Raw genomic sequence first — 27,618 nt, forward strand, 5'->3', positions numbered from 1 at the left:
GAGGCGTGATTTAGGAGACGGCAGACACGTCCTTTAGGGATATTGGTAAATCTAGCAGATGGGGACAAAATAAGATGAGAGTGATGAAGGATTTTTGTGCTTGGTCTAAGCTGGTCCTTTCCTTTAACACATCTGCTGTAGCAATGGCCTTGTCTTGTTAAAGGAATGCGGATAAAAATGTAAAACCCATTTAGAAGTCATACCGTTATTGAAATCAGCAAACTCGTTAAAGGTTTCATCACCACCTTTGTCTCTTGCACCTTTTCTCCAGGGCTTCCATTCCAGTGATTAAACTGCCGGGGGACACCATGGAGGCCCCTCTCGTGTGTTTGGATGAGGAGTTCGAAGACCTCCGGCCCTGTCGGATGGACGACCTGGACCATCCAGCGCTCAGCCATTCCTCTTACTCACCCACCACCACCACCACCACCGTCCCACTGGCTCCCATCAGCCGCGAGGACTTCTCTGAGCTGGAGAACTTCTCAGAGATGATGAGCTTCAAGTCCATGGAGGACCTGGTCAACGAGTTCGATGAGAAGCTCAACGTCTGCTTCCACAACTACAACACCAAGACGGAGGGCCTGGCACCCATTCGCAGCCAGTCGCACAACCAAGAGGATGAGGAGAGGCTGCAGGATGAAGAGTGAGTGACCGCTGCTAATTTGGCTTTACAAAACGTATTTTCAAGACCTGAGATCTTTATAGCTCCAAGACATAGTTCCATTTTCTAAGAATTAGATTTATCGTAAAACTTGCTCTATCGTAAACTGGTACTTTTAGTCCATCCAAAAGCATTTGCATCAGTATTTTGGGGTTTTTTGATACTGAAAACAGAGGTGAATAGCATTTGCTAGCAATGCTATGGGAAGTCACTGGGACCAAAAACCATGCCAAACAGCTTCCTACTGTACAATTGCACAACATTGGTCAACATGACTCTTGAGAGACATGTTTTTTTAGCTTCAGTGACTTCCAGTAGAGCTGATAGCAAATGCTAATAACTTCTGCTTTCTGTATCTTAAAATCCAAAACACTGGTCCCTTTTGAACTATTCTTTGCAGCAGAATACCTTTGTGCTTTGTGCCATCGGGGCTTTGTATTACAGCCAACAATAAAGGAATGCCAAGGAAACACATATCACACTACATAGTGTGGTAAAAACGTGAAAGTATACTCATACAAAATGTGAAATAAGATGGAATGGATGCCCCCAGAATTGTACCTCACTCAAACACAAAATCAGGGCCAAAACACTGGCTCACCAGCCCAGTATCTCACAGATGTCATATGACAAAATATTTTGGTACCTGCAGTCACTCCAGTTCCCCACCAGTGTGACCACAACAACACAAACAACCAGTCAATCAGCAGCGTGACCCCACCCAGCCCAGTCCACAGTCAGGCAGCATGCTGAATTATTCAACGTGCGTTTTTGTCCGCCTCAGTTGGCTTTGCTGTTGCTCTGTCTGTCTCAGTCTCTGCCTCTCTACCAGCTGACTCCCAGAACCTCCACCATTTGCTAACAGGCTCTGAGGCGGAAACGCAGACATCCTCACAGTGTGCGAAAATGAATCCCCCTCTGCTAAAAATAGCCCAACAGTAGGTGTATGGAGAGAGTTTTTGGACTGGAATCACATGAACTAACAAACGAACAAATAAAGAAAACAATCCACAGTTACCATTAAGCACCATTAAAAAACCTTCAGTATCCACAAATACGTTTTCACTTGTCTTTTATATAAAAGAATATGAAATGGCTTGTAAAAATGAAAGCGTATTTGTGAATAAAAGTCAATTCAAGATGTTATTGAGCGCACAAGACAGAGTCCTACTACCCTAATCTGCATGTTATTACCAAGACATGAGCTCAGTGCCCGACACTGAAATGGTTTTGGCCCAGATGAGGAAGCCAGTACAGATGCAGTAAAGACAACTTTTATCAGATATAGCCACTCTACTACTTCTAGCTTTTCTGTTTGTCCCATGAACATTGTATCATTGCTCCTACCGGTACCTATGTACCATTTCTAGGAGCCAGTAGTCCATGCTGTGATTTCAAAACAAGTGGGTCTCACTCAGGTGATTTTATACCGGTAATCCTAGTGACTTCAGTACCACTTAGGCACACAATACAAACAGGTTATCACTAAAAAGCATAATTTTGGACTATGGAACTGAGCCATATTTACAGTAGTGAGGTAGAAGCTGTTTCCTTTGAAGTTGTCATTGTGCTTGGCCAGTAAGAGTGATGCTAACAGCATTGCAGAGGGCCTGATGTTGTGTTAGGCATAGGAAAAATATTACATCTCTGTGGAAGGTGCCTCAGTGATGCTGTCCACGGCAAAAATGACTGATTCCAATATTATGAAACTGGCAAGTCTCATGGGCAATCCTCTATCACGGAAATAAGCTCCAATACTATGTAGAAGTTCATATCTACATGGCAGATCCCGTGAAAAGACGACACGCTCTCAAAGATGATAACTTAACGTAATGACGATGATTTGATCCGTTTATCAAATCATCGTCATTACAGATCAGCAACAGTCTGTTGCCATATTTTTGACATAATCCCTGCAGTTGCCTGATTAGAAACCCAGATCTGAGTGTGTCCAGCAGGCTGATGTGGAACTAGAATATTAAATAGGATGACTCCCCCTCAGTGGCTGCAGGCCAACAAACACAGCAGGACAGCTTTGTAACATCGAGTTCCTGTTGGCCAGACGGCCCCGTGTGTCTGCACAGGCAAGTGTGTGTGTGTGTGTGTGTGTGTGTGTGTGTGTGTGTGTGTGTGTGCATGGGTGAGCAATGCAATATGTCTTGCTTTTATTTTCATGTAGTTTTCGATTATTATTTCAGTTTCAGTTTAGTTTTAGTTGGTTTTCGGTGTGAGTTTGGTCATTTCGGTCACCAGGATAGCGCCATCTAGTGGCATAGTTAGAATTCATAAACAGGATTCGGACCCCAGGAAGACTAGCTGGTGCCATGGGCATCAGCTAATGGGGATCCTTTTAAATAAATAAATAAATGAATAAAATAAACAATAGCCAAAAATTCTCCCCTGCACATAAACAAAATGACAAAATAAAAAAAAATCATATAATTTGTTTTACAAGATTGTTTTAGTTCGGTTCACAAAGTCTAGCTGTTATTTCTATCTCAGTTTACGACAATGCTTTCTAACACCTAGTTTTCATCTCGAGCTGTTTACTGTTACAACCTCGGTCCTGTCCATGTGTCGGTGCGTGCGCCCACAGCAGGCATGTCCAGTGAGGTAAGCACTGTGATGAATGGCCCACTTGTCTGCTGTGTGTCTGGGTGTGGGCAGTGCCACCGGGAGCAGGGCATGAGGCCCGAGCCAACCTCCAAGTGGGGGAGAGACACAAAGGCTCGGAAACAAAGGAAGAGTTTTCCTCCAGTTTTATGTCACTCCTCCTCAGACAGAGGCTTTCACTGGCTGGCTGCAGGGACGTCTGAAACAATGATGTGAGAGGCTTTATCTAAATCTCTTCTCAGGATACCTTGCAAGGAGTCGTAAGCTGTGTGCTTTTTTTCCTGTTGTGCATTGTTCCCCTCTCCGGCCTACAGCTCCGCACATTGATCAACGTTATTGACTTGCCACATTGAAATATTAAGCGAGTTGCAGGCTGCTGGAGAGAGAATGCTGAGTAGACCGCCTTGAAACCAGGAAAATAAAACAGCATAAGAAACTCTAATGCTATTAGATGCCTGTATAACCAAATCTTCTCCTGATTTACCAGCTAAAAATAGCAGACAGCCTTTAGAGCTATGGTCAGAAATAGTTTTTGATCAGTGTGCTTTGACTTTTTTGTTTTGGTAGTTGAAAGTTGCTCTTGCTTACATGTGTGTATGTGTGTGTGTCCTTTTGCATGTTATTTTGCAGTGTGTGGGATGCTCTAACGGACAACTACATCTCCAGCTGGGACAACCCCAACGCAGAGGGACTCAACGGCAACCTTTCTGACCAGGAGGTACATCTTTGCTCCACTTCCTTGTTTTTTTTTTTGCATCCAGCTGTATGTGGATTAGATGCAGGGAATGTGTATAGGCCTATTCGGGCTTTAGATAGATATGAATAGTATAAACCTTTTATTATATTTTTGGAGAGGTGAATTTATTTGGCTTTCCTGGCCCTTACCTACATTCCTGATAAAAGAGCAATGGAAAATAATGGGAAATAAACTCTTTTTTTAAAAAATTCTGTTTCTCCTATTCTTACTCAGTCTTGCAGCATTGTTACACAAGCGGTTGCATCATGCATTATGAATATTCAAATGGTGTTTGAATCCCCATATGGTACCATATGGATGATATGATACTGTCAATGTGAAATTGACCATGAATGGCTGCTTTTGTGGACTCCTTTAATGTTTATTTTCCGCTTTTATACTCAAATGAGCGTCATTTCATTGGAAGTGCTACCAGTTCTGAACCAGAAAAAGTGCTCACATCCCCAGAAAATTGCTCTCACAGCCTTTTCTTCCATGTTTTCCAGTTCATTCTCAATAGACTACATAGATCAGGGAGGTGGAATATACTGATCTATTTTGCCACTGGCTACAGGGGTTGAATGAGTGTTTACTAATGTAAAGTGATCTGTCCTAGTTTACAGGATAAAATATGATTCCTTTTAAAAGAGCATTTTCACTATATCAGTTATAGTTATATGGGTATATAGGCTACACATATTCTCTAAGGGTAGGAACTGCTGAGGAGAAATGGCCTTGCAAATCTCAAACCCCAATTTAATTCAAAATGCTGGCCTGTTTTTCATCCAAGTTTACACACAGTCTATACAATACAATACAAAATGCATGTATTACTGTCACATACTAATTAGTCCTGGTATCAAGAGCTCAGTCACTGACTTAGAGGATGACAAAATGAAATAAAGATAAAGCAAGAAGTAGGGTCATATTGGTTTCACTAGTGGCATTATGCACTAATTTTGTATTGGGCTTAATTTATTTAATTTCTGTTTTTTATTACCCTAACCCTAACCCTACATTGCTTAGGCAATATTTCTGATTTTTCCACTTTTGGGTAACTGCGAATGTGAGTGTAAAATGAATCAAATGCACAGCAGCACAATGTGTCATCAATGTCAGTTTTGAGGCGACCAAACAGAACAGCTAACTGGTTGGTTCTTTCCCAGGCCGAGCTGTAGCGCTGACACATAAAGACATGCTTGACCAACCCTGACTGGCCTGCCATCCACCATAAGTTCCTCTCTCTGTCCCCTCCCCTCCTCCCCTAATTGGCTGTCACATACAACTGCACAGCGGGCACTTTGCAGTCTAGGCCATGTTTGCTTTGGTGGAGGCCAGCACAGACCTTTTAGCCCGAGAGAGTTGTTACATGCTGTCAGGAAAGACATCCTACCAGGCTCATAGTGGAGCTAGATCCTGCCTTCTGTCCAATTGGTGGAAATCTGTAAAAACAAAGATACTAAGTATTATTTCAAAATAAGATATCTACCATTTTAAATTTAAAGTGGTAATTGCTGTGGTGTTTCTGCAGTGCACTTCCCAGAGATCATCTGTCAATCAAACAGTGTGTCCAGTACTGTGGCGTCTTTTTCTTTGGATTTTCTGTTGATGCAGTTTGAGTTTCTCTTTTCTTTGTCTGTTCAGCCATGGTGGCTATCACTGCTCATGCTAACTACCAAGCTCTTCTACTGTTTATTCCAAACTGGAAATGTAAAAAGCATCATTTTCTGGGCGTCAGAGGATTTTTCCCAGGAAAGAGCTACCAGACACCGGGTGTTTAGAACAGCAAATGTAAAAGCTTTCATGATCTGGCTATCACTATTGTGCTGTATCGATCAGCATTAGAGAGTAGCAAAACGAAATTTATTTATATGAAAATGTCACAGATTACTTGTAACACCTAACCTAACAAAATGATAGCTGGCTGAAAGTAAAACTCCCTTCCGAATATTAGTGAAGTTATTAACTACTTCAAGCTCTTAACTTGATGAAATGAAATAGTAAAATGATGTGTAAAAAGTGATACTAAATAATCTAAATGCCTGTGTTTTTAATTATTCAGCAATCAGCATGACACAATATTTTTTTTCCAAAATGGATACTTTTAGAGTGAAACCTTTCAAATATTTATGCATGGGATTTCCAAATGAGTTCATACCAGGAATTATAAACTATCAATGTCTTCCCTGCCCAGACCTCAGGGAATGTGAATTGTTGAGGTCCAATGCCAAGAGGCCATTACTAACTCTAACTCTAAAGCTTCTTAACTAACTAATTATTAACTCATGGTAAACATATGAATAATGAACGTTCATCGGTTTATTCTGTTTCATCTCACGTTCTGCAGATCCACGAAAAAGAGGAGGAGGAGATGAACGAGAAGAACGACAACGCCAACTGCCTGAGCGAAGAGCCTCTCATCACAGCTGATCAGGTGTGTGTGTGTGTGTGTGTGTGTAACTATTTGTTTATGTCCTACTTTGATATGAGGAAGATGAAAACAGACCCTTGGATCAGATTATCAATGTGCATACATGTGTGTTTATCACCTTAAACGACTTCCTGTTTGTGCAATCCTACTTGCCTGCACGCTGCTTTTGGAGTGTGCATGCAATAAAACACATACAATAAAACTACTCATGTCATTTCTGACAGTGTGGAGCATTGCTCTTAGCTCATGCGGGAATAGGAGTGTACACAGACGCCTGCCTACATCTAACTCAAGGCTGTCTCTGTGGTGCACCGCAGCCTGTGTGGGCATCAATAATAGATATAGGTATGATATGGACACTTAAAGAGCAGCCTTTTGGTCTTTTAGCAGCCAGACTCTCCCGACAAATGGACGGATATGGACGGATGTGTACTTACCCTTCTCTCCTAATCTCTCTCCTGTCTATCCCTCACTCCCTCCATCCATCCGCCTATATACTTCCATCTCTCTCTCTCTCTCTCTCTCTCTCTCTCTCCAAGGTCATCGAGGAGATAGTGGAGATGATGGAGAACTCTCCGGATCCCGGCGAGACGGAGGAGGAGGACGAAGAGGAGAGCAGCCACTGCGCCCCCAGGACCAGCCCTTCCCTCCTGGAGGAGATCCGGCAGCTGTCGCAGGCCTCCAACAACAACTGCTCCTATGAAGGTAGGGCTGGGAACCGCATTCATGTCACCAGTTTATTAACCCCCAAAGTCTTCTACTGCCAATGTCTTCTACTGCGACTCCAGTTGAAGGTTGAGGGCTTCGCACACTGGCACTTTGGGACACTTTGGGTCTGGGATGTGAACTGGTGGGTTGCTTCTTTAAGTTCTACTGCTGCCCCTACCAATGCTGTATCTCCAAGTCCAGCATGTCACATTAAAGAAAGTGTAACAGACTGGTTTCTAAGCTCGGGACTGAAGCTCCCATCTACTGGTCATCCAAAAGGGAATCTTTCCTGGCCGCTACTCCGTTACAAAAGAGCATCCAAAGGGCAGCTATGCAGGAGAGATGATCAGTCTTTATAATGGCGGAGATGCAATACCCTTTAGGTTGCAATGACTGGTGCCTCTCAAAGCATGTTCCTAAACATCAATACCAAGCATCAATAAAGAATATGAGTTTAGGCAGGAACCCCTCTCAAATGAGACCTTGACATAGACTGGACTTGAGTAATATCATCATCTAATGGTAGATCCAATATAAGAGACATTTAGGATGTGGCCCTTTGATAGGAACCAGGCTTGGAGTGCATAGACACCGTGTTCAAGGACAACAGGCACACACTGCAAAAAATGTCCATAGTCTCACATTCGGTTTTCAAATCTTATTTTTCTTAAAACAAGAGGAAATTAACTGCCAATTGCATTGGAAACAAGTGAAATTATCTCACCCCCCTTGTTTTATCAGACTCAATACTAGATTAAAGGACATACTTAGCATATATAGCATTTTATATTGTGAACCTCGGGTTTTAAGGTGTTAAAGAGAAACACACATGGACAGATTAGTCATGTCATTTCAGCAGGTCCAGCAGGTGAGAGTTCAGGAAGACGGTTTGTTCCCTGCCATAAGGCGCCCTGTCCTCGGACATATTGGACGTCCATGTGGTTCCCTGCTTGAGTTGCATTTAATGTGTACTGCCCACTGTGTGTGTATGGGAATGGGTACACAAGTGCACACGTGTCAGGCTGAGTATCTTTTGGCACATGCATCTGTATGTGTAAAGTCATGTTTGCCTGATTTTATGTATACTGATACATTTGCTGAAGGTTCCTTCCAGTGTGTGGGTACAAAACATCAATAATGCATTATTAGGATACTTTTTTTTTTTACATTTACATTTTACATTTACATTTTAGGCATGTAGCTGATGTTCTGATAAGATAAGATAAAATGAGCTTTAATGATAGCCGTGGGGAAGTTGGGTCTTCGCAGAAGGAAATAGGATATATATATGGATAAAAATGCAACCAGCAGAACATAGTGAGGATTAAAGATACAGCGTGTTCATGCTAATACAGAACTCCTATTGCCTTGACAAAATTAGTACAATAGTAGGATCAGCTTCAATTCGTAAGTCACCAACATTGTAAGGCTCCAGTAGTGAGGAGTATAAGGGTCAAAAGTTTACATTTAACAGTACTTTATACCCGAAGGAGGATGTAAACTGTAAACTGTTCTATTCTATTCTGTTCTATTCTATTCTATTTATATATGTTGCACACCAAGTCACTGCATTCCCAGTGGACTGAATTTGCACACTGTCTGCTGGAAGAAATTTTCACATCTGTCTTGTGTCTCCAGTTGCGTTAATTTTTCAGGAACATAGTGCAGCAATGACTGATGACTGATAAGATATTATTATTTGGTCAGTCTGATAAATTATTAGACGTACTGCTGGTCAGCAAACTATCAGCTTACAGAGGGAACATTGGTCTTGACGGCTTCCTGATGTGATTTTTTAAGATATGGCTTCCAATTAAATTTATGGCAATTTTTACTTGATCTTTGCTCTCCATTATAATGATAAAAAGTGCGAGATCCAATCTGGACTCACTTGCCGTACGTTCAGACAGGGACTTTACTTGCATGAGTTTGGCGAAATTGAGCATGATTATTGGTATGGTTGTCATTTTTCTTGATGTCTTTTTTTTTTATTTATTTTTTTTTATAATGTTGTCATTACTCTCAGGGAAACCACGCATCGCTACAATGAGGTTGTCCTCCATTTTGGACGTGCCTGGATAGAGTCCTGCTTGAAGCTGATTGGCTTTTTCTTTACCCCATCGGGCAAATTTCTCGCTCAAGCTGAAAAATATTAATGCCGTAAATATGAGCTGCCAACTGGGAAAAAACGTTCACGTCAGCCCTCTAGTGGTAATAACAAGTAAGACATGTGGGAACTTTTTGTGTGCTCCAATATCTCCCACACCAGTGAAGCTGCATACTTTGCATACATTTGCGGAGGCTCTGATTTCGGTTTTTTTCTGAATGTTAGGCTAATTTATGGCCGTTGCCACACCTTGCCACACCCAACTGATGCCCATGTCTCCTTCTCCACCCCACCCACTCCTCCTTCACCCCTCTCTCCTCCTCCTCCTCCCATCCATTCCCCAGGCCTGAGCCTGATGCCCAGCTCGGCGTTGGTCAAGCTGCTGCAGCGGGTGGAGGCCGCCATCCGCGAGTACTCAGAGGAGCTGGTCAGCCAGCTGGCTCGGCGTGACGAGCTGGAGTTCGAGAAGGAGGTGAAGAACACGTTCATCACGGCCCTGATGGAGGTGCAGAACAGGCAGAAGGAGCAGCGCGACAGCGGCAAGCGCCGGCGCCGCGACAACAAGGCCATGAGTCTGCAGGGGGGAGGGACTGCTGCACCGGTGAATGCTGGGAATACCGGCTCCATGGGACGTACGGAGAAGACAGGGAGCATGCCTGTCAAGGTAAGAGGGGAGGAGGGGGAGTGGTGGCGCCAGAGAGAGAGAGAGAGAGAGAGAGAGAGAGAGAGAGAGAGAGAGAGAGAGAGAGAGGATGGTGTGGCTTTCAAGCAGCAATGAGCACCTGACTCGTCTGATGTCAAGCCAGTGTGTGTGTGTGTGTGTGTGTGTGTGTGTGTTGTATGCATGAGTGAATGAGTATACTGTAACTGTGAGTGTGTATGTCAGCAGGAATGTAGTGGAGGGTAAACCCACCAGAACTCAATTTACCCACATAAATTTAGAATACATCTCATAGTAAGTAGCATGAAACTGTAATTTATACTATTATTTTAAGGGGGGAAAAAAAAAATTATGTTTTTCTGAAATAACAATTATTTTTGTTTCTACTGGGTTCTGTTTGCCTTATAATGATCCCTGACTGGAGATTATAGTTCACCCTTTTAATTATTTAGCACTACATTACTGTATATGAGTATGTGCACCATACCTTAGGCCCCTTCACCCGAGAGTGTTGCAAACTTGTGCATTCATCAATGTAATTTTACCAATGCTAATGAAGCCATAATGTATATTTTCACCTCTATTAGGTGTGCTTATGAGTGTGCGGCTGCATGTTTAATCCTTGCAGTGTAAAGCAGAGAAAGGTGAAACCACATTGCCAGACAGCTCACTCTCTCCTCCCAATTGACTGTTAACATAATGGATCTCAAGGCCATTAGCCTGTAAAAAGTCTTCCAGGAAAGCTCCTAAAGTGGAAGTGACCCATCCTCTACATACAGTAACAGCCTAGTCCAGTCTACTCATGTCCAGGAACAGAGGAGTAGCTTAATGGATGCTTTCACTTCAGTGCAGTGCAAAGGAAAATCTTTCAACGGCTGCATTGTTTTTATCTACTGACTGCCTGAAGCTGAATATGAATGTATATATGGGCTAATGTTGCAGCTGCAAAATATATATAAACACTTTAACTCATTTTCTTGTCTTACCATGATCAACATTTTGTGTGAAACTGCTTCCAATCTTCCTGATCAAAGAGTATATTTATATTTTAAGTCTGTGCATTCCTTTAATGGATGCTCAGTATCTTTAATGACGGTGTGTGTGATCTTTAATGTGTGTGTGTGTGTGTGTGTGTGTGTGTGTATAATTCCTGGTTGTGTGACCTGCAGCGTTTCAGCATGGAGGGACTGTCCAACATCCTGCAGACGGGCATCAGACAGACGTTTGGAAGCACAGGGAATGACAAACAGGTGAGGTCAAAGGTCAAACGATTTAAAGGGATCGAAGAGTCAAAAGTCATATTTTGTATTTTGAATTTGTTCACGTTCAGATATTCAGTTTTAGAGTTTTTCTCTGAGTCAGTGCAATTCAGAAGTCAGTTCTTTCAGTTTGGCTCAGATATGATAAAATTAATGCAAAATAATACATTTCACATGTATTTCAGAATATGTTTAGAGATATGTTTCAAAATATACAAAATTTGCCCAAAACTGTAGTTATACATATATAGTAATTAACATCTTCAATCAGTCTTGGACACATATCTGTATACGACAATATACTGTATATCTGCAAGTGTATTCAAGATATATCTTGGCCACTCAGAATATCTTCCAAATGAATGTGATATGAATACATGTACACATTTTACACAATATGTCATTTGATGTGTTTTTATAATGTAAGAACTACAGTGTGCTATGGTCCACTGCAAGAAATGTCCACCTGAACAAGACATCTAATCAACAAAATGAAACAAGTTGGTTTGCAGTGAAAACGACAAATTATCTGACGCTGGGCTATTTGCAGATTTTTTTTTCACTTGTTTTCAGTAAAATATAATTTTAAGACTTAATATTAGATTAAATGATTTATTAAGATGGATATTGTTTGCAATGACAGGCTGACAATCCATTCACTTTAAACTTACTAGTGAAAGTGCTATGCTGACACTGGTGATGGAAACACCCTTTAAAACTGTTATTGGCAGTATAGTTAGCAAGCATGTAAAGACCACCCAATGACTAAAAGTTGTTTTAACTGTTAAATATCAGTTTTCTGTTGACCTGAACCTGGACTCTCTGGTTTCAGTATCTAAACACAGTAATTCCATATGAGAAGAAAGCAACCCCTCCATCTGTGGACGACCTGCAGATGCTCACAAATAGTAAGTATTCTATCTATCTATCTATCTATCTATCTATCTATCTATCAGTGTATTTCCGACCTGTTAAAAGCCAGTATGCTTTGTATTTCTTCCACACAGTTCTTTATGCCATGAAGGAGGACAGTGAGAAGGTGCCTACACTGCTAACTGACTACATATTAAAAGGTAACACAAAGCATGAATGCTATAGAGGTTGTTAGCATTTGTTAGCAATTTGTCAGCATGCTAGTTCACGTCAGAGGGGCTGAAGTAGAAGTAACTGTTAGAAAAGTAGTAGCAACTGTTTAGGTTGTGCTACTTATAATTCTCAGGGTGCTGAGTACCATTTTTCAGATAAAGTTTTTCAGTCCCATTGACTTGCTAACACATGCTAACAGCTTCTTCTGCTAGTGTCTCAACAACCCAAACACAGGCTGAACAACTTTTTGGATGACTGATAAAACAGATCTCAGAAACCTAAAGTATCTTAGAGCTGCCATTGCTTTTTTCTTCCTCCAGTGTTGTGTCCTACCTAAAGCACCGCCAGGCCAGGGGCCACTGTGTGACGGAGAATCCCCCCTCCCCCGAGGGCTTTTCCAACCTGGCAACCCTCCACGCCTCTGGCCCGAGCTGCATGACCTCCCCTCTTTTACCATTATCAGCCATGGATCCTCACCATCGACATTATTGTACCTTACTCACCTCAACTATGACTACTGCCTTTCGCTGAGCTCACCTTGTCTCTTCCTGCACACTAAGCTCAGGCCAGACCCAAAATGGCCGCCATCTGAATACTTACAAAGTGGGGCGGCCGGTCCCACTTTTAAAGGACTTTACTAACGGAGCATGATATGCTATTAACGACCACACCGCCACATCGGTACAGGGATGAATTCTTTTGTTATTGCTCTTTTTCTTTCTGTTGTTGTCGTTCTTTTTTCTTTGTTTCTTATAACAGGGACGATTTGACGTTGGCAGGTTTTTGACGCTTATGTTTAAACCGACCTTTTACCCAGTGGGTTTTGTTGATCATACTGTTCATTGATCCATAAGGACTACACTTTACAGATAATTGAAATGCCATCCATGTGTCATCATCTCCTTGTATTGTTCGAGATGAAACAAAATAAAAAAAGTAAATCTAATTCATTTGAATACAAAAGCCATGCACCTTTTTCTGCCAATTTAGTACTGTAGCTCCATGTGAAAAAAAGAAACAACTATTACGGGTGCAGTGCAGTGTGTTATAAAGCATTTTTGTTCATTTTTTTTGGTTTTTAAAAGCCAATATCTGAATATCCAGTGCTCTTCTGACTTTTTTGTAATTTCTTTTAATTTGTATCTAAATATTTGATATACACTCTGTTGCTGATTTTCTACTTTTATTTACTGTGTCATCAGAGTGATGTCGTGCATTCCACCCTGTTCAGCCATGTGGAGGTAGTTCACCGAGTTTTCCTTGAATGTCATTCCCCGATGAGATGAGCTCATTTGAATAAAGGCGTACATATTGAGCATATTTATGACTTCCTTTGAGCCACGTAGGTGAATGTTACATTGCTAATCGCAAATTCTAATAAACATTCTACCCTAACAGCGTATGTGTTCGCTCCTTCTGTTTTGTCCGTGGGAGTTGAGCAAGAAACATCATCAATGTGGTTATGAGCAGAATACCAGAATATGCATTACATTGAATTGTGGATGGTGTAAGCCACCAAAGGAGGATGAGAGCATGACAATGGAGGCAGAGGTGACTGAGAAGATGCCTTCATCATCATTCTTCACTTGATCAAGTAAAGTGAAGAACGGGGCACAAATGTCCCATATCGTGTAAAACAGGATTTCCCTTGCCTCTGTGATTATAAAGGAATTGGATGTGATATCTAAACATGGTGAAAGTATCAAAACGCACGGTAGCCAACTAAATCCACACAATCCATATTAGAAAAGTGAGCGAGTTTGGACTTCCGTAACTTTGTGGCGTCACAAAGGTTCGCTAATTATTATTTTTGTAAGAAATAATAGGCTAACAAAGTGTTTTTTTGTCAAAACAGTTGAGTGGTTGTCATTTTTATTTACTGGAGTTTCCCCTACCTATGGCTGCCTATTCTGCCCGGGCTGTGGTGTCTCACATTTCACTCTTGAAACGGCTAGCCAATCAGAACAGAGGGGTCGTTAATATTAATGAGCCTTAAAGACACACAGACAGAAACAGTCTGTTCTTGGTAAGGCTCAGAGAGATGCTGGAAAATGACCGTGTAAAAGTGGACTGAGAGTGTTTTTGGTACATGACACACACACACAGCTTTGAATGGACCTCAAGACAGAAAATAAAACACTGGAAAGAGTAGAATATGGGACCTTTAAGAGACTGTCCACTGCTGACATGTCTGACGTGCCTCTCTTCCCTATCAACCCTGTAAATGACCTTTAGTATGGCCCAGCATACTTCAAGAATTTGTTGTTTTTCATGTTTATTCATCTTATAAGTATTTTCTTAAGGTTAGGTCATTAACAGTCATGTTATGACTGTTAATATTTCATTTTAAGTTAAATATGCTTACCTATAGCACTCTATCAGAGGTTGTCACTAAGCTAACGGGTTAAAAAGGTGATATTTCATGATTGGAATATAAACTGTGATTTATTTTCAGTCAGAGTTTAATAATACATGATTTACGTTTTGTTGAATATTGTAAGGCTATAGTGCAATAAGCTTATCATCAGAATGTGAAAAGATGGTAATGCTTTTATTTTTGTTTCCTTTTGTAGCTCTTACGGTGTGTTCAAGGGGTGTTCGCGGTTTTCATGGAGCTACAGTGTCCTCTATTTGCTCAAAAATAAACACTTTGTGAACCATCAGTTTAAGAGTTAGACCATCATTCAGCCGGGGATGCTACCAACCCCATTCCCCTGGTGAAGAATTCCATCAAGCTTCGCCTTAGCAGACAGAAGCAGACAACCACATGAATAGAAACTTGTTTCACCTCCCCCTGCCTCACCCCTTCTCTTCCCTCCTAGTCTGCCCCATTCTATGATAAAAAAAACCCAAAAAAACTAAACAACTGTAACTGGATGATAATGTTTTGTCTTGGTCTCTTTGCACATTAGATAGGTGCTTTTAGATAAATTAACTATGGTTTATCCAGTCAAACATGTGTCAGCCCATAGTATAACAGGAAGCAGCATTCACCTGACAAGATGATCATTCTCTTTTTCTGTCATTCATATTTTATCTTTCATATTGCAGATGCAACAAAGGCAGCGGATGTTTGTTTCAAGCATGCAAACACACAGGGAACTTTGTTTGGAAACTGTGGATTCATCAGTACAGGAGACCTTATCAAATGTAGTGTAGAGTAAATATTCTGCTTGTCTGTTGTGTTTTTTTTTTTTTTTTTTTAATCATGGAAAGATTATATGAATGTCACACTGGATGGATTTAAAGAAAGATCTGTATCTCTGGGAAAGTCGGGATCAGTAATCATATCGCGGTTAGGATAGATTTGCCAGGGTCAAAGCTCCTGAATCATGATGATTTAAGCCCCATTCACACACTTGTTAACATTTTTAAGGGATGATTGAGAGGTCTTTAGCGTGATTCTGCTGATTAGCTGGCCAATTGCATTGACATCAAATCATTTCATTTGTCCTTTCAGCAGCTATGGGTTTGGCAAACTCACATAGGTAGAGTAGAATTCCATATTTCTCAATGGCTAAGATCCTGCAAGATGGATCCGATCACAGTTAAATTCAATTTGCAGAACGCTCTCTATTTTTAGACAGAATAATGAAGTGGAGCAAAATATCAACTCAGGCAAAGGATGGATTAATTTTAAATTTCTCTCCAGCATTTTGCCTTGCTTTCATTATTGCACACTTGCTACCGATTGTGGGAAACTGACTGTCCACTCTACCGCTGCAGTGACTTCATGTGTGGAAAGGTGCAGCACTAATGTGGACGTCAACAACCCCCTACTGGTGCCCATGTCAACATCCAAATAATTGAAGGGTCGAGTTGTGTTAATGCAGACTTCAACCTTTTTTAATATACACAGGTCACGTAATGCAAATAAATGGCTTTTTTTTGTCATTAAATCATTCAGGAGTCGCTGATTATAAATCACTATTAAATCAGAATAGTAATCAGGGTGTTCTGACAGCAAAACTTATTTATTTTTCTAACCAATTCCAGCCTGGAAATCCACCAGCTACCTCGGCTCCACTTTCTGGGTAAGAATTGATTGAACCTTTTTATTTCATTTGATCCATACTGTCCTCACACATACACAAAAACTTCTCCTTGCAGTGCACAAAGTCACCATTTTAATAGGAAGAATTTGCACACAATCTGTCAGTTTCAGGTATGGAGAATTGGATTATTGGAATATGGACACAAGCATTGCCACTACGCAGCCACCAGTTCCCCAGCAGGGCCCTGGGGTCCCAAGACCAATCCCACCCAAGCAAACACCACAGTGATGAGTTCTGTGTGGTTCCTATACTGCTGTTTTTTCCACTACATATTTGCAGTTTCATCCACTGTATAAAATGACATATTTATAAAATCCTGTGATGATAATGGGTTCACTATAACTTGTTGCCAACAACCTTTTTTTATAAGGTCGACTGTAGCAACATGGTGGTGGACAAGGCTGGCAGGCCTATATTTATTTATTGGAATATATGTGTTTTATGAATTTCCTGTTCATATCACTCAAGGGAAATGAGACATTTGTTCACGTGGTTACTTTAACATGGAATGGGAAAAAGTCACAAAATATTTTGTATTATTTTATGCTGTTACATTGTTTAAAAACTATTTTATTAATCTGAATATTTTATATTAAGATTTTGATGTTGAATTCATGAATGCTGATTGTAATAAAAAGTATCAAGCCTTTAGTTGTTTTATCTAATGGCTTTTTTTTTTCTTTTTTTTAATGGAAAGATGGTGTCTTTTGGAACTGTAGTACTGTACTCATCACTGTAGGTGGCAGTAATAAGCCATAATATAGTAAGCTTATCAAGACGGCAGTAAAGAGGAAGTACAATATACAAAACAAGGCTATGGGCTACACAAAAAAAGTGCAACTACAAGGAAGTTACGTGAAAAATGAGCTATAGATGTGACAGAAATGCAAAAATTGGGATATAGACATGTACATTTTTTGCCGTTTTCTGTCATTTCTCATACATTTTAGTAGTTTAGACAGATACAGCATTCATTCACAGATAGGTCTTTTATCTAAGATGGATGTGACATTAAGGTTAATGATGTCAGAGATGTTGACGTCCAATATAATGGATATATAGAACATAATTAGTGTATGTGAGATGAGTTACATTACACATTTAATTAAATTGCATTTAGGAGCAGTTATGCAACTGCTATAGTTAAGGTTAAAACTGACTTTTTCAAAATGACATCCATCCACATTATCTGGTTTTGTGGGTGTTTGTGTAACGTTAGGCCTATTAATGTCATAGGTATGGCTGTGAATATGCTATGAAAAGTACATTGAAAAAAACAAAACAATCCAACACTCGTATTTTCCCCTACTTGCATCTTTATTTTTCCACTTTCGTGCTTTGTATCCGTGGCAACAAAACATGTTCTTGGGGTTTTATTTTGAAAGTTGTTAACCGGAAGTGCTGTTGTTTTAATTTCTGGCTTGACGCTGGAGGATGCGAAAGTCCGCGCGAGCTGTCCAGGCGGCTACAACGTGGAAAGCTGGATTTGTAAACACCTCACTGGCAATAAATGGACGCAGACGATGCCGCGAGTCTTCGCCGTCCACCAGCCTGTCTGTGTGTCCTCTGTGGTTTACCTGCTGCAGGGAAGTCGACGCTGGCCCGGACGGTCAGCAAGCTCGCTGCGCAGCAGGGATGGAGATCCACTGTAGTGCCTTACGACGACCTGATCCCCGATCATGCTTTTCAGCTCAAAGTGGTGGAGGATGATGGCAGGCTGCAGCAAACGGTAAAGAAAGTTAACTCCTTTACGGCGATGTTAAGATGAATGTGCATGTCTTGGTCTAGTGGTGAGTTTGCATGAATATTCTCCTTACGTAAAGAACACTATAGGCTACAAATATCGCAGCAAAACTAACTTTTTTTATAAGAATATGATAGGAATATTGCAGTGACAGCATGGGGATAAAAATGTAGTTTTTGTTCATATGTGAGATCAAAAAAAATTTTTCTCAGCAGTGTGAAGACAAAAACTAGGTCTTTTCAAATCTGATCTGGCCACTTTCATATGTGGTCCTAACTCTGATCCGATCCATGGCCGTAGAAGCGCGGTAAGAACTGTCACATCGGAATTAATTTGTGTTATTACGTTACACTCCATTGCGCAGGCGCAGATCACTGTCAACATCTGTCAACCGCGGCTCACTTCAAAAAAGAGAAACCCTTGAGGAATGGAAGCCAACGTTCGATTTCCCTCTGTGACTTACCTCTGTGGCGCGTAACGCCACAGAGGGAAATCGAACGTTGGCACAGGATAAAATACAAGCGGCTTAAGTTTGTGGGCATAAAGCTACAGATTTCGCTTGAGAGTGCACGGACAATACGGAGAGAATAGACGACAAGGAGAATACGGAGAGAGTAGACGACAAGGAGAATACGGACAGAACGGCGCGGTTGATTGGCCGCTATGCCGTTTCAATTCACCAGCCAGCTTCCAGCGGGCGTGCAGATCCCCAAGCTGCACGGGGTCACTTCACCCATCAGCTTGGATCTGCCCAAGGAGGCTGACCTGGTCTTGACCCAGAAGTTGGTTGAAACCCTGCAACAACATGGTGGATTTGAAGAGGAGTTGGAGATGAAGCACAGAACAACGGTGCTAGATAAATTGAAGTCACTGTTTAATGAGTGGGTTAAAGAAATGGGTAAACAGAAAGATTTACCCACATTATTAATAGAAGATGTTGGAGGCAAGATCCTACCGTTTGGCTCTTATTGTATGGGTGTGCACACAAAAGGAGCCGATATTGATGCCCTCTGTTTAGCACCTCAGCATGTAGACAGAACTGACTTCTTTAGTTCTTTCTATGAGAAGCTGAAAAACCAAGAGGAAGTTAAAGACCTGCGAGCTGTGAAAAAGGCATTTGTCCCGGTGATCAAACTGTCCTTTGATGGAATTGACATCGACATGCTGTTTGCCCAGATAGCACTGCCAATCGTTCCCAAACATCTGAATCTTCAGGATGATGGGCTGCTGCAGGGCATGAATATCCACTGCAGAAGGAGTATCAATGGCTACAGAGTTGCACAGGAGATTCTTAACCTGGTACCCAATGTGGAGCACTTCAGGCTGGCTTTGAGAACTGTCAAGTTGTGGGCCAAACACCACAACATTTATTCCAACACCCTGGGCTTCCTGGGCGGGGTGTCATGGGCCATACTGGTAGCAAGGATTTGCCAGCTCTACCCGAACGCTGTTGCCTCCACTCTGGTACATAAATTCTTTAAAGTTTTTGCCATGTGGGAATGGCCGATCCCAGTACTACTAAAGCAGGCTCAGGACTCCAGGCTAAACCTTCCAGTTTGGGACCCCAGGATTAATGTTAGTGAGCGTCTCCACCTGATGCCGATCATTACCCCAGCTTACCCCCAGCAGAACTCCTCCTACAATGTGTCTGCCTCCACCCGGGTGGTCATGGCAGACGAGCTCAAACAGGGTCTTTCCATCACTACCAACATATTGGAGAACAAAGCAGAGTGGTCCAGACTGTTTGAAGCGCCAGACTTCTTTGGGAGATACAAGAACTACATTGTGTTGCTAGCAAGTGCACCAACGAAGCAGCAGCACCTCGAATGGGTTGGCCTGGTAGAGTCAAAGATCAGACTCCTGGTCAGAGATCTAGAGAACAATGAGTACATTACTCTGGCCCAGGTCAACCCACAGTCCTTCCCTGGCCCCAAGGAAGGGAACGACAAAGGGTTTAGCACAATGTGGTTCATTGGAATTGGCTTCAAGAAGTTGGAGGGGTCTGTAAACATGAACATAGACCTGAGTTTTGACGTGGGGTCTTTTGCTGACACTGTCTACAGCCAGGCAGTTAGCAGTAATATGTTTGAGCAGGAGATGAAAATATCAGCCATGTACGTGAAGAGGAAACAGCTTCACCACCTGCTACCTGATCTCAAACACAGAATCTCACAGATCTCCTCCTCTACGACCAGGCCCTCTTCCACCCCAAATAAGGGCGCCACACTCCCACCCACTTGCAGCTCTACTGGGGCCAGTTCTGGACCTGCCACTGTCCCTCACACAGAGGCCACAGGAGAAGCCAGGGGAGCAAAGCCCACAGTGAGCCGCCAGCGCTCCATCACTGCCACAGCGCCACCTGGCCGGACCCCCCCTCCCACCATGGGCCCACCAGCTACAAAGAGACGAGGCTTTCTCCAGTCACCAGCCAAGAAGTTCAAAGCTGATACACAGTCAGCTTCAGAGACAAACGGCGCATACACTGAAGGGTCCACCAGAGGTCTCCCACTCAGCAAGACCTCCCCTCCCAGCATGAGGACACCAGCCACCAAGAGGCCAGGCTCGCCCCAAGCAGAGATGCCAGCCAAGACGGCCAAAGTTGATAAAATGTCAGCGTCAGAGGCAAACGGTAAACGCATTGACGCGTCCACCAAGGGTCTCCCGCTCAGCAAGACCCCCCCTCCCAGCATAAACCCACCAGCCACAAAGAGGCCAGGCTCTCCGCAGTCAGAGATGCCAGCCAAGAGGTCTAAAGCCGGTAAGGATGACGGCGATGAGAGCATGACAATGGAGGCAGAGGTGAGTGAGAAGATGCCTCCATCATCTAAGAGATTCTCCACCATTGCCGACCTGTCAGATATGCCTGTCCACCCTATCAGCCCCATTACCGTGGTGAAGAACGGCATCAAGCTTCGCCTTAACAGGCAGAAGTAGACCATCACGTGAATAGAAATTAGTTTCACCTCCCCCTGCCTCCTTCCCTTGTCTCCCCCCATTGCATGTTAAAAAAAATAAACATCTTAAAAATAACGATTTTACAGACTTTTGTTTGTGGGGTAACTTCACTGAAAGCGCTGTAACTGGAAGATAATGTTTTACAATGATGTGGTGTCGCACAATGATGCTTTTAGGTAATTTACTGTCTTGTATTAACTATAATTCATAACAGGAAAAAAACAAACATTGCTATTCGGTGACAATTGTTTTTTTTTTTTTTTGGATGAAGGGGACAGTAGTGAGTATAGCCAAGATTTTGGTGCACCAAAATTCACACAGTCTAACATCATCAGTGGAACTAGCTCTGGTTTGAGTACACAGCTGACCAAAATGGTGCTCACATCTGTGGGGACAAAATAGCCCAGACTCTAGTGCCAGACAGCAAGATGGACCTTGTGCATTAAAGTATCTGTACTGTCTAATTTTACATCATACACTCCTCCAGATCTGTACCACTGTTGATTAGCATCATAAGAAGAAGGTAGATGACTATTTAGCAAGCAAGCAACGTTGCTTTGTAATAGTTGTGAAATATCTTGCCAACGTCAAGCATCTTCAAGCTGTAGTTTCATATTTTCACTTGATTATGAGTAGATTTCTACCCTTATTATTGGCTTCATGACTTTTTTTTTCGCTGAATGCAACATTTTTGGCACTCAGTAATCTAACGAACCAGTGAGCTAATCCCACCATGCACAGTAGTGAAAGGGGCGTCACAGATGAGTAATATCAACCAGGCAGCAGCCATCTTTGATGCACCTGGCCTATTACAGGTTCCTCATCAACAGGAAGTCTCATAAATGCTCTGATTATGTCAAATGGTTGCAGAGTGCTGGCAGAAGAATGGGAATTGGATAGTTGGGATTCCGATTATTACAAAACAAATGTGATATACAAGTTTTGTGAACAAAACCAATTCATTTTTTTTCTTTCATTCATTTGGTTGCCTGGTCACATGACATTTGGAACTGAAGGACTATTGAAGAGGTTAAGACTTTAGTTTGGTTTAGCAACACAAGCTTAATTTTGTTCACTGTATTGAAAGTAGGGCTGAAACGATTCCTCGAGAAACTCGAGTAACTCGATTACTAAAAATCATCGATGCAAATTCTTTGCATCGAAGCTTCGTTTAATCCATATAACTATATACACGCTCAGTGTTTCGCACGGATGATTATTACTGTTGCACAACGCGCTGGAGAAAGAGAGAGAAAATAGCGAGGGGCGAAGAGAAGAGACAGGCCAGAGAAAACGACAGAAAGTGTCCAAAGTTTCGGATCCAGTGTTGCCAACTTGGCGACTTTGTCGCTAGACTTAGCGACTTTTCAGACCCCCCTGGCGACTTTATTTCTCAAAAGCGACTAGCGACAAATCTGCCGACTTTTTCTGACCATGGGAAGCAATGTTAATGTGTTGAATCCCAAAGCATTTGGCAATAAATTGGTTCGGCTGATGCCGGTTTTCTCTACTTGCTTGTCTAATCCAGAGAGGTCTGACGGTCACGGCGCTTCCCACACAGCGTAGCTCCTTCCCTCCGCTGAGAGCAGGGACTGTAGGATAGGGTCCACTTGTAATTGCTACCGGCGTACGCCGAAACTGGCCGGGTGGGCGGAGTCAGCACTTAATATTAAAACGGGATGAGATGAAGGCTAGTAAAGAATGCGCGTTAATTATGGCTATATGTAATGGCTAGTTAAGAACGTAAATCAATATGGTGGCTAGTTATGATGTCCCTAAGTTAGCTAAGTTTTGCTCAAGAAAATAACCACAGAAAATAAAATGCTGCAGTCAATTTGTGAAAGCCTGAGCTTCATTCATGTTATTATTATGATAGTCACACACACACACACACACACACACCCACACACACACACCTACTCCCCTCACAGTGATGCATAAAATACCCCAGAAAGCAAAATATCAGGTGGTGTAAGTAGCAATTGGAGCCTAAAATGCACCAGTCCAATACAGCAGGTATATTCAGTTTAGTTTGATTGCAGTGAGTAGGGTCAGCAGGTGTAGGGCAACCCTTCAACTTAGCAAATAAATGTACATTAGCCAGTCTTATGAACTTGTATGATATTTAGGCCTAGTAATAAATATCAATAATAATTATTATTTCACCTCGTTTTCAGTAAATCACAGTGTCGTATGGACAGCTTCGTGCGGACAGCTTTTCTCTTTTGTATATTTACTATTGCTCTTTAATAAAGCAAAAGTATTTCTTATCCGATTACTCGATTAATCGATGGAATAATCGGTAGAATACTCGATTACTAAAATAATCGATAGCTGCAGCCCTAATTGAAAGCGTAAAGGTGTGTGACATCTTCACTCAACATTTTTGACTGAATTGTTTGTGCTTTACGTGGAATATGTTAAAGTGAAGCTGAACTGAAGCCACTCATCCTATGGTGTGTAAATCTACCTGTGTAGATCACTTTTTCTCTTAAGTATTCTTACAATGCTCCTTTTCTGATCAACTGTTTCTTAGGCTTATTTGTAAGCATGAGGTATTGTACTTTTTCCACAAATAAAGGTCTACGATATTGCAAAGAAGAAAGAAAACCTTTAAGGGCAGAGGTCTGTTCACACTGATGTCGGATCTGAGCAAAAAATAGTAATTGAGCAATATGGCCTGTAATGTGAACGTTGATACCATAGGAGATAAAAATACCATGAAGTGCAATAAGGTCACTAAACTTAATACTGTGTGCCACAAACACAAGTGTCGCAATGGAAATAATATTTGAATACTCTAGTGATTTTTCTTTGTTAGGGATCCCATGTTAAATGTCCACAATAGTTTGGTGCCTAATCAACACAAATGCGCCTTCATATTGTCTACATGAATTAAAGAGCCTCCCAAAAATACTAATTCTTATTGACCAGATCTTATTGACTAAAACATATTTTCCTTTCTAGCAAACTGAATGGAGGTTGCACAGACAAGCAGTGTTACAGTGCATCGAGCAGTTCTTGAGGAAACCTCAAGTGTTGGCAGAGCCACCGACCAGCTGCCACATCAACGCTGCTGCCTGGGGACGCTGCGTCCGAGCTCTGCTGGAACCTAAGAGTCTGGACCGGTCACCACTTCTCATTCTACTGGATGACAACTTCTACTATCCAAGCATGAGATACGATGTGTACCAACTTGCAAGAAAGTGTAAGCACTCTGCTCTGACGTGTGTGCAGGATAGGCTACTTATTGGAGCGCTGTCAGGTGGCGTTCCCTTGGTTGAACTGATTTGTTTGTGGACTGTTCGCTGCAGGTTCGCTGGGGTTCTGCCAGGTGTATCTGCACTGTGCTGTGGAGTCGTGCATCAGCAGAAACCAGAGCAGGTCCCAGCCCTTACCCACCGAGGTGATACTGGAGATGGCAAAGCGTTTGGAGTCTCCAAATCCACAGAAGAACTCGTGGGAGGAGAGCAGCGTTGCACTTAACAGCACAGATAATTTGCCGAAGGGGGACATGTAAGGCAGTGCAATAAGCAGTTATTAACACTCACTGGTGAAGTAATCATGACTGCTTAAAGCAGGTATTAATTTGTTGCCTCTGTCTATCTGTTTGCCTACATGGCTTGCCTTCAGCCAGAGGTTGATGGAGTTGATCTCTTCTGCACTGAGCAACCCACTGAGCCCAGTCGATGACAACGTGGAACAAAAGGCATGTCAATGTTGCTTTCCTCAAACCTGTTCAAACATGCTAGTGGAATATAAATACGCAGCTTTAGAAGTGGTACATTTATCTGTTCTGTTGTCCTGTGCTCTGCAGGAGGCCGACCGCCTGAAATGTGCCGCTAGTGTGGTTCACCAGGCTGACCAGGCCTGTCGACGCTTGGTCTCTGAAGCCATGAAGAATGCCAGAGGTCAGTCGTGAGCTACAGTGTGTTAATATTACAGATTATACATTTTGCTAACACACTGTCATAAGTGAGTGCCATTAAAAGGATCAAATAAATGATTTTTGCATCCTTCTTTGTCACCCTGGGTTTAGAAAACAAAGTGCCTCCTGAACGGATGAGGTCTCTGGCAGCAGAGTTGAATGAATCCAAAACAAGATTTCTTCACAACCTGCGGAAGCAGTTCCTTCAAGAAGTGCCTGTCGCCAAAGAAGACGACATTGATGTGGAACATGTGGTGAAAACAGCTGTGGACGTTTTTGACCAAGAGAAAAAGAACATTTTAAGAATCTTCATAAATGACCACGCTTGAATGAAGAAATATAATTACTTGTTCTTATGTTTATTTAACAACAGCTGTGAATGTTTTGTTGAATTTGCACAAATGTAGATTTTATGTCACATTAAGAAGGCATAAATGAATATACAATACGTAGGTATTTATATTTAGTTTAAATGTACAAAAAACAGAACTGTTTTCTAGTCATAGTTTTCAGTTGGGTTTGCCCATTGTGGCACGGAGTGAAACGAAGACTTGAAAATTTCTCTGCCTAATTTATCCATGTTTTATGCTTAATTAGCATACTGTTGATTAAATATTAAATAAAAAAAAAAAATATATATATATATATATATATATATATATATAACAAACTTTTCTTCATCAACTCTTTCTCCATCAACTTTTCTTACTTTTCTTCTCCACATTAATAGGCTTAATTTGCACACAATCTGTCAGTTTCAGGTATGGAGAACTGGATTATTGGAATATGGACACAAGCACTGCTACTACTGTAATTAAACCGACTGACAAGGGTGGTGGATTGGCCATTATGTCCAAAGCCTCATGTAATCAGGAAGTCCTTAGACTGTGGAGTGATGACATGACTTACAGAGCTCCACCCTCTGATCCAACTAAATGTTTTCAAAGGGACACGGAACTTTTTCTCAAAGAGGCACATGATATCATAACATCGAAAGAACTGATTTATCTTGTAAACTGTTGCCCTACCAAACTGGTGATTTACATTTTACCTAAGTATATACGTGTATAAGTATATATAAATGTCTAACCAACCCCCAGGTAGACCCATAGTGTCTGGTGTAAATAGTCTTACAGAACCACTTTCAAAACTGGTGGATTGGGTATTGAGACCTTTAGTTTCCTCATTGCCTACCTACTTAAAGGATACAGGAGATTTTCTGCCTGTCTTTCAAAGTTCGCTTGGCCCCAATACAATACTCGCCACCTTGGATGTGACCTCTTTATATACTAATGTGGCCCATGAGGAGGGTTTGAAAGCCATGAGGTTTTTTCTTGAGCAACGGCCAGTGCCTCGTGATTTCCCCACTGATTGTATCATTGACATGTCTAGGATAGTTCTGGAAAAAAAATATTTAATGTTTGAGAATGTTTATCATCTACAGCTGGAGGGTTGTGCAATGGGCTCTCCAATGAACCCTGATTTTGCAAACGTATACTTGGGTACATTGATGACTGCTTGCTTTGTTATTTTCAATGGCTCTGTTGAGGAATTTGAGTTGTTTGTATTATATTTGAACTGCCTTAGACCTTCAATCGATTTTTCCCACTGTTAGCAGTACCTCTGTTACTTTTCTTGACACTTGCATATCTCTTGAGAATGGCCAACTTACCTCCTCTCTCCATAGGAAACCAACTGAGAAGAAGTCTCTTACATGCAGACTGCGCACACCCTTCTCCCCTGAAAAGAGGCCTCCCTTATAGTCAGTGTGTAAGACTACGTCGTATTTGCTCTAACACTACTGACTTTGAGGCCCAAGCCCAAATACTATATAGGGATTTTCAATGCCGTGGATATCCTCACACCTGGCTGGACACAGCCCTAAAAAAGGCCCACCATCTTCCTAGGCAACAGTTTCTCAGTACAGTTTCATTTTTTCATCTACATTTAATGAGTTGAGTTATGACATGAGAGAGGTCATCAGGAAATTTGGGTGACACTTTTTCTGACCCACCTTTGTGTGTTTTCTGCAGGGGACAGAACCTAAGAGACAAACTGGTCCATGCTGATACATATGTACCACCCAGCACACATACTTTTTTTACTATTCTTTTACACATCCAACAAGTCCTACATGATCAAACAATTAATAACATGCAAGACAACTCATGTGGTATATATTATTATGTGCCATATGTTGGCAAGATGACACGTCCTTTATGTAACAGAACATCTCAGTGCAATTCATAGGCAGGATGATAAATCTCCCATTTTCCGTCACTTTAAATCCGCTAATCATTCTGAGTTTCTGAGTTACAGTTTTTTGGCATGGAGAGAGTTCCCCCACATCGCAGAGGTGGAGATCAAGACAGAGAAGCTTTTTGGATATTTGAACTAAAGTTACTAATGCTTAATGGCATGAATGAAGATCTAAATCTCACTTGTTTCCTGTGACATGTGCGGGCCTCTCTCATGTTTTGGGTTTTGCTGTATCTTGTGTAGAGTAAGACTCTTATTTTGAATGTGCTCTTCCTTGTTTTTCTGAGCTGATTATGGGAGGTTTTACTATAGTCTCTGTATTTTCTGGATTTGGATGAAATTGACCTATTCTGATTGGCTACTTAAACACTTGTACCAGGATGGAGTGTGAACACAGCTGCTACCAATCGGGTTG

General features: G+C 41.7%; 3 protein-coding genes and 1 long non-coding RNA gene across 5 annotated transcripts; all 4 read left to right on the forward strand.

Annotated features, from left to right (window-relative positions):
* Positions 1 to 308: 308 nt before the first annotated feature.
* fez1 (fasciculation and elongation protein zeta 1 (zygin I)) lies at positions 309 to 647 on the forward strand. Its single transcript, XM_071924516.1, has one exon. The coding sequence runs from the start codon at positions 309 to 311 to the stop codon at positions 645 to 647; it is 339 nt and encodes a 112-aa protein (XP_071780617.1).
* A 15,588-nt stretch (positions 648 to 16,235) lies between these two features.
* Positions 16,236 to 16,835, forward strand: LOC139931118 (uncharacterized). Its single transcript, XR_011785503.1, has 2 exons — positions 16,236 to 16,296; positions 16,422 to 16,835. It is a non-coding gene; the product is annotated as an uncharacterized LOC139931118 (long non-coding RNA).
* Positions 16,836 to 17,800: 965 nt separating this feature from the next.
* On the forward strand, positions 17,801 to 25,402 carry LOC139931110 (L-seryl-tRNA(Sec) kinase-like). Of its 2 annotated transcripts, none has more exons than XM_078286745.1 (5): positions 17,801 to 18,046; positions 23,984 to 24,224; positions 24,331 to 24,532; positions 24,650 to 24,927; positions 25,056 to 25,402. In XM_078286745.1, exons 1-5 carry the CDS (start codon positions 17,828 to 17,830, stop codon positions 25,271 to 25,273), a joined length of 1,158 nt encoding a protein of 385 aa, XP_078142871.1. In that variant the 5' UTR covers positions 17,801 to 17,827; the 3' UTR covers positions 25,274 to 25,402. The 2 variants fall into 2 exon arrangements, with proteins under 2 accessions (XP_078142871.1, XP_078142872.1); XM_078286746.1 differs by having other exon boundaries at positions 24,650 to 24,944; positions 25,056 to 25,164.
* LOC139931117 (poly(A) polymerase beta-like) lies at positions 18,725 to 20,995 on the forward strand. Its single transcript, XM_071924523.1, has one exon. The coding sequence runs from the start codon at positions 18,725 to 18,727 to the stop codon at positions 20,993 to 20,995; it is 2,271 nt and encodes a 756-aa protein (XP_071780624.1).
* Positions 25,403 to 27,618: the final 2,216 nt, after the last annotated feature.

The sequence above is a fragment of the Centroberyx gerrardi genome, chromosome 11, assembly GCF_048128805.1.
Source record: "Centroberyx gerrardi isolate f3 chromosome 11, fCenGer3.hap1.cur.20231027, whole genome shotgun sequence".
Taxonomy (NCBI): Eukaryota; Metazoa; Chordata; class Actinopteri; order Beryciformes; family Berycidae; genus Centroberyx; species Centroberyx gerrardi.

Excerpts from the sequence above, each read along its gene's own strand:
- fez1 (XM_071924516.1), top strand. The coding sequence starts at position 309 with ATGGAGGCCCCTCTCGTGTGTTTGGATGAGGAGTTCGAAGACCTCCGG.
- LOC139931110 (XM_078286745.1), top strand. The coding sequence starts at position 17,828 with ATGGACGCAGACGATGCCGCGAGTCTTCGCCGTCCACCAGCCTGTCTG. Across the intron at positions 24,225-24,330 it reads GTACCAACTTGCAAGAAAGT|GTTCGCTGGGGTTCTGCCAG; the intron begins GTAAGCACTCTG and ends TGTTCGCTGCAG. Across the intron at positions 24,533-24,649 it reads AATTTGCCGAAGGGGGACAT|CCAGAGGTTGATGGAGTTGA; the intron begins GTAAGGCAGTGC and ends GCTTGCCTTCAG.
- LOC139931117 (XM_071924523.1), top strand. The coding sequence starts at position 18,725 with ATGCCGTTTCAATTCACCAGCCAGCTTCCAGCGGGCGTGCAGATCCCC.